A 9,493-nucleotide genomic window follows, 5' to 3' on the forward strand; every position below is an offset into this window, starting at 1 on the left:
GGAAGGTGATGGGAAAGATTCTTATTAGCAGAATACAAGACGGTGTGGACCACAGACTGAGGAAAGAGCAGGCAGGATTTAGATCAGGGAGAAATTAGTCAAAAAAATAGGGAACATACGGAAGATACGAAAGGGACATCTTTGTTTGTTTTTCGAAATTAAGAGAATTTCAGACTGAAATTGGAGTTCTTGTGGGGAATATACGCTAACTCCTAGAGACACCGAAGACTCGCTGAGCTTCACATTTTAAAACCATATTTTAATGTTTACTTCTTAAAAACCTCCGCAATACAATTAAAACGAAACAGAACATAGCCACAGCCCCACGATAGTCGTCACACAACGTTCTCATATGCTTGTTTTCGCAAAATTGTTTTCAATGTTGTTGTGTTTTTTTTGTGTGTGATATTGGATTCGATCCCCTGACGTCCGAATAGAATTAACTAGCAAGTTCCCGTGCGACTCTGGCTTTACTACAAACCGTTTGTAGTAAAGACAGACAACAACATGACATCAACACGAGCAAACGAGCAAATGAGAACGTTGCGTGACTACGTGACGATCATCCTGTCCTTTTTTTTTTCTCAAGAAGTAAACATAACAATGCTCTTTTCAAGTGTGCAGCTCTGCGAGTCTTCAGTGTTTCTGGCAGTTGGCGTATATTTCATAAACTCCAATTTCAGCATTTTCGTAAATTATCTTAATTTCGAAAAACAAACTCCGATTTTCGGAAAAACTAAGTCAGATGGTCGCAAAAACCACCTTCGATTTTAAAACACACGCAAAAAATAGTAAAACAAAGTCCGATTTCGAGAAAAAACGTAAGATGTCCCTTAAGAACTTTCATAGCTTACGGTAAGTTCCTTAATGTTTTTTACGAATTTCCACCATAAATGAAGGACATGTCGGTCATTCGAAAACAACAGTACAGGAGAATAACGAAAAAAAAATGGGAAAAAGAAAAGGCACCCCGACCCCGGCCCCGGCCCCGCGTTTTGGCTACTACCAAACAAAAAGTTTCTCGGTGGGTTGATGGCAAGAACTCGACAGCAAATATTTTGTTGAGCAATAGCTGTAAAAGCACAAAAGTGCAGGTGAATGCAAAACGACGATAAAAAGGTTCAATGAATTCGCGTGACCAAGATTTTTAGGCGCAAAAATTCTTGACTACCGCACAATGACCGTGAACGAAAGTTGACCGGAGCGTTGAGATAAAATAGGCCGAAATTAAAACGACGAGAAAAAATATATATGGTCTAGAACGCCCTCGTGAGCCGGTAACGATGTTAACCGTGTAATGCTATTCTCATAAGATGCTGAAAAAAGTACAGGGGTGAAATGGTCTGACAATGACACTTGATCTTATCTGAAAGTCCGAGAAACAATTTCCTTTGGTAGCCGCCATCTGCATCGTAATGCGTCCCTTTTTTCAATCGGAATAGTCATTTAACGGAATCCTGACAATTCATCATCTTAGGAAACAAAATCTTTTATACGAATCGTATGAACGCGAATGAATTTCGACCCGAAGGCAACCCAGCTACATGCAATGTTTGTGTATTTAATTTTGATTTGTGTATTTGGCAAGAAAGTCGTGTTTTAGAAATCCATAGCTGAGCAACATGAAATGGTTGGTATTTCATCTTATCAACTGTGATGTCCGAAGGGAAAATATCGGTCGGGTGTCATAGTTCTTTTCGCGCTCCTGCGAAAAGCAACGAAGTCTACAGATCGCAACTCAGCCTTATCATACAGGGGCACCCAACGAATCTGTTCCTCACATTATCTGTTCCCCAGAGGAATCTTGCTGGCTGACAAAAATACAGGTGTTTCGATGAGCTGGCTGGGAAATTTTGTTATTGACAGAGGTTTTGCCTGGGAATTACTGACTTTTTCTAGCATTTCAACCCGAGCTGGCTGTAGAAACTCTGAAGACTAAGGACGACTAAAAAAAAAAAAACCCTTCCCTCTCCCAAAGAGTAGTCACAAACATACGACGGCTGGTCAGAGTGATTGTGCTTGCGGAAAAAACCTGTTTTGTCCCGGTTTTGTCGCTTTTGTTCGGTCGTTTCGGATCGAGGGATTTGAAAGCGAGCGGAATTCCTGGCTGGGAAATAAATTTGATCAGCTGGCTGGGAAACCAACCAATTTTATCTAGCTGGCTGGGAATTTTCTTGTGTGTCTTGCTGGGAAAAAGGAACAGATAATGTTTTCCCAGCAACAATGAAAAACACCTGAAAATGCCTTAATAACATTTATTTTCATTAACTGGGGTATAATAATACGTTTTACAACAAATTGGTTGTTGGGTGCCCCTGATCATACCATGTTGGCGGTGCGAATTCCGGTGTCTGTTTCCTAGAAAACACACAAGCACACAGCTACCTGATGTTCTGTTACGTAGTATCAATCATATTGGCGGGAGATACTTTGAACAAATTCCTTCACCTTGGCGAAACTAAAAAAGTTAAAATAGCAATAAAAAATATGATATGCGATCACACATAGAACCAGTGCTTTTCGCATGACGGGATGCCTGTGATCACTATGGCTACCGATTTACCACATGAAATCGAGGCGAAATGCCACCCTGCCAGCCAGTCCGTCGAAAACCTCAAAATCAACTGGCATTGAAAGTCGCGTCATCAAAAAACAACAGGAGAAATCTCGAAAAACGGCGAAAATAGTATGCGTTCTGTCGAACGCAACAAGCATGCAATCAAACACTCACCTTGATTGATCGAGAAAACTTTATGAGAAACGGTAAATTCTCCTTCACAAACCATCACTATAAAACTTTGATCGGACACTCTCACACCGAAGTCTGTAAGCTCACATGCACTTTATCCTGATTACCCAGCACCGTTTTTCCGAAAGGGTCTATGAGAATTACACCGTCTGACATAGTTTTTCAAATTTTTTACACATGCCAATCATTTCTGGCAGATGAACGTTCCGCTGAACTAGGTTTCTTTTCCGCCCGCCTTATTACCTCAGAGATATCATAAATGTCTTGCTAAACTCGTTTTCTCGGTCTGTACGGTACTTTGAACTGATCCTCCCTTATTCCCGTTAATTTGCGGCCCAAGCGCGAAATCAACGGAAAAACACTCGGTTCGTAACTTATAGTACGGACTCAGTTAGTAAGAGGTATGTATTAGTATAACACGAAAAAAACTTACCTTTTACAACTGAAGCCAATGAAAGAACGATTAACAGAATGGTCAACTTCATGTGTGAAAAAATACCTGAAATATTCAATGAAGAAAGCACTTGAGAAATGAAGATTTCTTTCTACTCTGGTCCGGCGTTGATTTTGACAAAGAACAACCAGCCGATCGTCATTTGCCGTCCTAAGGCGTCAATTTGATCGTCGGTGATTAAAAACCTCGGCCTCCCACGAGCACGTAGTTCCTAGTCGATAGCAAAATGCTTCTCGCTGATCCTCCTCTCTTGAAGCATTGGCAGAAATATTACGTGTATATGTGACCCTATTTGGGGAAACCGGGCTTAACCGTTTTTCCATTTCAACGCATTTTGGGGACGTATACAAAACATGGACTCCAGGTCCATGCACCACCACTGTGGACCCGGTCCATGGACCACCCCTGTGGACCAGCTCATGGCTACGATCTGTGTCACGGCATTTAACATCTATATAGCCTACGATCTATACAGACTACCTTTTCCGCAAAAAGAAAAAAAAAATCCGGTTATGACATCAAGTTGCTGCTCTCATTTTTAACAGGAATATAGGGCTGTCGGCTGTTGTTCGCTTATCACGTTTATGGGCTACTGATTTAAGCAATCGTCTCTTATAGACACCTATATACCATCTATTTCAAATTGGTGGCTCCAAAGGGATTCGTCTATAACCCGCACTTCAAATATACATTCATTTCGTTCATCGAGTCCTTCACCGGAAAAAACAAGCCCAACAAATTGACCAGTGCGCCCAACCGTCCTCACATCGCAGGGGTCATGTGTTCCACCTGAATTTTTCAGGTGTCTATAAGAGAAAATTGCTGAAATTGTCCAGATAAGTCCAAGGATCACTTCTCTCTCTATGAGTTTTTTTTTCACAAAATGAGGGTGGTCCACAGCGGTGTTCCATGGACCAGGTCCATGAAGGGGTCCATGGTCCGGGTCCACAGGTGTAACCAGGTCCACAGGTGTAACCGGGTCCACAGGTGCAACCCAAGAATACAAAACATGGACCCCATGTATTAAAACATAAATCGCTTAAATGAACAACGGGTCCAAGTCTCAGGGCTGTGCGATATTCCTTACTTGAGTTATTCGGCGAAATGTATTACTCAAATTTGTAGAGTTTAGTATGGAGGCGCCATGTTGGTGTACTGGTGAAGTACACCAACATGGCGGCCGGAAACCTGTAGAAACATCTGGAATTTAGTTTGGCTGTCTTCAACACTTTCTGCTGTATAACTAGACAGCAAACATTCGTATAGAGAGGTCTTCTAGTATATTAGCTGTTTAGGTCACAAAAACATGAGGGAAATCGATGCTTTTCTGCAATTGGCATGTTTTTCGAAAGCCGTCAACATGTCACGCACTATGAAAAACTGTGAAATTTAAACTGCTCTATTTGCGAAACGAAGCATGGTACTGAGCTGAAAACGTGCAAACAGATATATTTTTAAAAGCTCTTGTAGCTGATCAAGATAAAATCTCAAACGGCTCCTTAGTCTTGTATTATATTTTTTTGTGACGTCACGTGCAACCCAAAAATACGTCAGCATTTTGCAACATTCCGAATGCATTACGGATCATCTATAATGCACTTGAAAGCATTGACAAAGTTCCTGAATGAAAACGAAAATGCATTGAAGATCATTTTTAACTCATTAGAAATCATTTGCAACGCGGTTCCTAAGGTTCACAGTGAAGCAATGAAAAACATTCAGAAAACAATACAGTATTGTCATACGTATCAGTTCTGAAAAATTAATAATTAGTGCACTGCATGCGGTAAGGTGACAATCCAACGAAACACAAGAACCTTGAAAATGTCGCTGTAATCAACATACAATGCGTACTCATTGAGCAGCAAATGCTCTGAAAATAAAAATCTATTTGATGTTTTACAACTTTGAAATTTCCAAGACGCAGAGGCAGCCAATTTAGTTTTCACCTTGCAAAATTCAAGGTTAAGCTTTCGTGTCCGAAGGTTAACTATCAATAGAGTTATTTCCGTAGAGTTATGACTTAGAGTTAGAGTTAACGACTGCCAAAATCCTGAATTCAAGATTTTGGCAGTCCAAATTCTTGAATTCGGGATTTTGGCAGTCCAAAATCTTGAATTCCGGATTTTGTCAGTCCAAAATCTTGAATTCGGGATTTTGTCAGTCCAAAATCTTGAATTCAGGATTTTGTCAGTCCAAAGTCTTGAATTCAGGATTTTTGTCAGTCCAAAATCTTGAATTCGGGATTTTGTCAGTCCAAACTCTTGAACTCGGGATTTTGGCAGTCAAAAATCGTGAATTCAGGATTTTGGAAACTTAACTCTTAACTCTACGACATAACTCTATGAAAATAACTCTAAGAATAGCTGTCCCATCGTGTCCGGCTTTCGACCGCGTTACCCACGAAAGCCACTGACGAATGAAATGCAGTCATTCAAACCATTGTCACGAAAAAACTCTTGCAGTCCTTCTTTCCTGCGGCATGTATGTAAGATGTTCATAAAATTTCTTCTAATAAAAATCTATCATACCTTGCTCTCAAACTGATATTAATTTGTATTTAGCTGATCCTGTGAATGCGGACTGAAACGACTCCGAGTGACACCGTTAATCGGTCAAGAGTATCGATCAGATTACCCTGCGAGCAGAGTCTCTTTCGATCTTCCAAAGAGACTCTGTTCGCAGGGTACGATGAGATCTGATATGGCTCGAATCTCCCTATTCTCCTTTTGGTGTGCTGATTACGATGTCGAGTTTTTGCAGGGGAAAAAGATTCAGAATAAAACAACGCAATTTCAATGTGCTCCGATGAAACACCATTTCAGCAGGAAGCATTTTTCACCTCTTTTAGTACAGGTTTTTCACGGTTAACATCTTAAGCTGTTCCACTTTCACCGCACTTACTGAGAACGAGCAACTTGAATCTAGACTTACCAAACCAAAATAAAACGACTCCACAGTAGGACAAGAACCAATTTGATTACTCCCGTCTGGTCTTTGTTTATATTCAGTCGCCAGATAATATACGCATACCTATAAAAGTATGACAGTCGTTTGGGCGCCGAAGCACGAAAACCTTTATCCAGATCTTTGCGGCTAAAGAATCCGATATTACTTTTCAGGTGACTTGAAGGCCATTGAAGAATAGATCAGAAGGGATAATGTAACAGCTGCCGAAGAATGCGCTAAATGGCCATAAAAATACAAGATAAGCAGGAAGCTCATGCTCAAGATAACCGTGACGAACACTGAGTTTATATTTTAATTTTTAATTTTTCAGGCTTTTCTACGCAATTGTAAAGATTGCGTTCATAACTGCGAAGATCATAACTTCGCTTGATTTTACATCCGCAGTTCATATATGATTCATTTCATATACCATTTCATCACTGAGTTTATATTTGTCACTTCGAAGATGAAACAACCCGGGAAGTATTTAATTTTTTTAAGAAAGCTTTGTGAAGCGTTTCCAATGCATTGAAAAACATTTCAAGATCATTCTTGAACATTTTAGAGAGCCCCTCCCAGGGGGGTTACATGTTCCCTTGATCCCTTAGTCTTTTTGGATTTTATCCCTTGTTCCCCATTAATAAAACCCCTTGTTCCCAGAAATGTTTTTAGCTCACGTTCCCTTGATCCCGAAAATTTTTGCGCTGTTCCATTAATCCCCAAAAATGTTTATCATCGTTCACCATATTTGTTTGCTTGCTTGAAATGTTATAGAAGAGGAATAAATAAACAACGGGTCCAAGTTTCAGGGCTGTGCAATATTCCTTACTTGAGTTATTCGGCGAAATGTATTACTCAAATTTGTAGAGTTTAGTATGGAGGCGGCATGTTGGTGTACTGGACCAACATGGCGGCCGGAAACCTGTAGAAACATCTGGAATTTAGTTTGGCTGTCTTCAACACTTTCTGCTGTATAATGAGCCAGTAAACATTCGTATAGACACGTCTTCTAGTTTATTAGCTGTTTAGGTCACAAAAACATGAGGGAAATCGATGTTTTATGCAATTGGCATGTTTTTCGAAGGCCGTCAACATGTCACGCACTATGAAAAACTGTGAAATTTAAACTGCTCTATTTTCGAAACGAAGCATGGTACTGAGCTGAAAACTTGCAAACAGATATATTTTTAAAAGCTCTTGTAGCTGATCAAGATAAAATCTCAAACAGCTCTTTAGTCTTGTATTATATTTTTTTGTGACGTCACGTGCAACCCAAGAATACGTCAGCATTTTGCAACATTCCGAATGCATTACGGATCATCTATAATGCACTTGAAAACATTGACAAAGCCTTCCTGAACGAAAACGAAAATGCATTGAAGATCATTTTTAACTCATTAGAAATCATTTGCAACGCGGTTCCTAAGGTTCACAGTGAAGCAATGAAAAACATTCAGAAAACAATACAGTATTGTCATACGTATCAGTTCTGAAAAATTAATAATTAGTGCACTGCATGCGGTAAGGTGACAATCCAACGAAACACAAGAACCTTGAAAATGTCGCTGTAATCAACATACAATGCGTACTCATTGAGCAGCAAATGCTCTGAAAATAAAAATCTATTTGATGTTTTACAACTTTGAAATTTCCAAGACGCAGAGGCAGCCAATTTAGTTTTCACCTTGCAAAATTCAAGGTTAAGCTTTCGTGTCCGGAGGTTAACTATCAATAGAGTTATTTCCGTAGAGTTATGACTTAGAGTTAGAGTTAACGACTGCCAAAATCCTGAATTCAAGATTTTGGCAGTCCAAATTCTTGAATTCGGGATTTTGGCAGTCCAAAATCTTGAATTCGGGATTTTGTCAGTCCAAAATCTTAAATTCGGGATTTTGTCAGTCCAAAATCTTGAATTCAGGATTTTGTCAGTCCAAAATCTTGAATTCAGGATTTTTGTCAGTCCAAAATCTTGAATTCGGGATTTTGGCACTCCAAACTTTTGAATTCGGGATTTTGGCAGTCAAAAATCGTGAATTCAGGATTTTGGAAACTTAACTCTTAACTCTACGACACAACTCTATGAAAATAACTCTAAGAATAGCTGTCCCATCGTGTCCGGCTTTCGACCGCGTTACCCACGAAAGCCACTGACGAATGACATGCAGTCATTCAAACCATTGTCACGAAAAAACTCTTGCAGTCCTTCTTTCCTGCGGCATGTATGTAAGATGTTCATAAAATTTCTTCTAATAAAAATCTATCATACCTTGCTCTCAAACTGATATTAATTTGTATTTAGCTGATCCTGTGAATGCGGATTGAAACGACTCCGAGTGACACCGTTAATCGGTCAAGAGTATCGATCAGATTACCCTGCGAGCAGAGTCTCTAGAGACTCTGTTCGCAGGGTACGATGAGATCTGATATGGCTCGAATCTCCCTATTCTCCTTTTGGTGTGCTGATTACGATGTCGAGTTTTTGCAGGGGAAAAAGATTCAGAATAAAACAACGCAATTTCAATGTGCTCCGATGAAACACCATATCAGCAGGAAGCATTTTTCACCTCTTTTAGTACAGGTTTTTCACGGTTAACATCTTAAGCTGTTCCACTTTCACCGCACTTACTGAGAACGAGCAACTTGAATCTAGACTTACCAAAGCAAAATAAAATGACTCCACAGTAGGACAAGAACCAATTTGATTACTCCCGTCTGGTCTTTGTTTATATTCAGTCGCCAGATAATATACGCATACCTATAAAAGTATGACAGTCGTTTGGGCGCCGAAGCACGAAAACCTTTATCCAGATCTTTGCGGCTAAAGAATCCGACATTACTTTTCAGGTGACTTGAAGGCCATTGAAGAATAGATCAGAAGGGATAATGTAACAGCTGCCGAAGAATGCGCTAAATGGCCATAAAAATACAACATGAGCAGGAAGCTCATGCTCAAGATAACCGTGACGAACACTGAGTTTATATTTTCATTTTTAATTTTTCAGGCTTCTCTACGCAATTGTAAAGATTGCGTTCATAACTGCGAAGATCATAACTTCACTTGATTTCATATCCGCAGTTCATATATGATTCATTTCATATACCATTTCATCACTGAGTTTGTATTTGTCACTTCGAAGATGAAACAACCCGGGAAGTATTTAATTTTTTTAAGAAAGCTTTGTGAAGCGTTTCCAATGCATTGAAAAACATTTCAAGATCATTCTTGAACATTTTAGAGAGCCCCTCCCAGGGGGGTTACATGTTCCCTTGATCCCTTAGTCTTTTTGGATTTTATCCCTTGTTCCCCATTAAAACCCCTTGTTCCCAGAAATGTTTTTAGC

General features: G+C 39.7%; 1 protein-coding gene across 4 annotated transcripts in view; it reads right to left on the minus strand.

Moving 5' to 3' along the window:
* The window catches only part of LOC137976428 (adhesion G protein-coupled receptor L4-like), a 68,431-nt gene extending 59,448 nt beyond the window's left edge, over positions 1 to 8,983 (minus strand). The window contains exons 1-2 of one of the 4 annotated variants that reach the window (XM_068823771.1): positions 8,809 to 8,983; positions 3,183 to 3,248 (exon numbers count right to left, since the gene is read on the minus strand). In XM_068823771.1, the coding sequence (XP_068679872.1) occupies positions 3,183 to 3,234 (52 nt within the window). In that variant the 5' untranslated portion in view covers positions 3,235 to 3,248; positions 8,809 to 8,983. Of the gene's footprint in view, positions 1 to 3,182; positions 3,249 to 6,045; positions 6,275 to 8,808 lie in introns of those variants that run through there. The other 3 variants (XM_068823768.1, XM_068823770.1, XM_068823769.1) reach the window with 3 other exon arrangements.
* Between the last annotated feature and the right edge of the window lie 510 nt (positions 8,984 to 9,493).

This window comes from Montipora foliosa, chromosome 11 (genome assembly GCF_036669935.1).
Source record: "Montipora foliosa isolate CH-2021 chromosome 11, ASM3666993v2, whole genome shotgun sequence".
Classification (NCBI taxonomy): Eukaryota; Metazoa; Cnidaria; class Anthozoa; order Scleractinia; family Acroporidae; genus Montipora; species Montipora foliosa.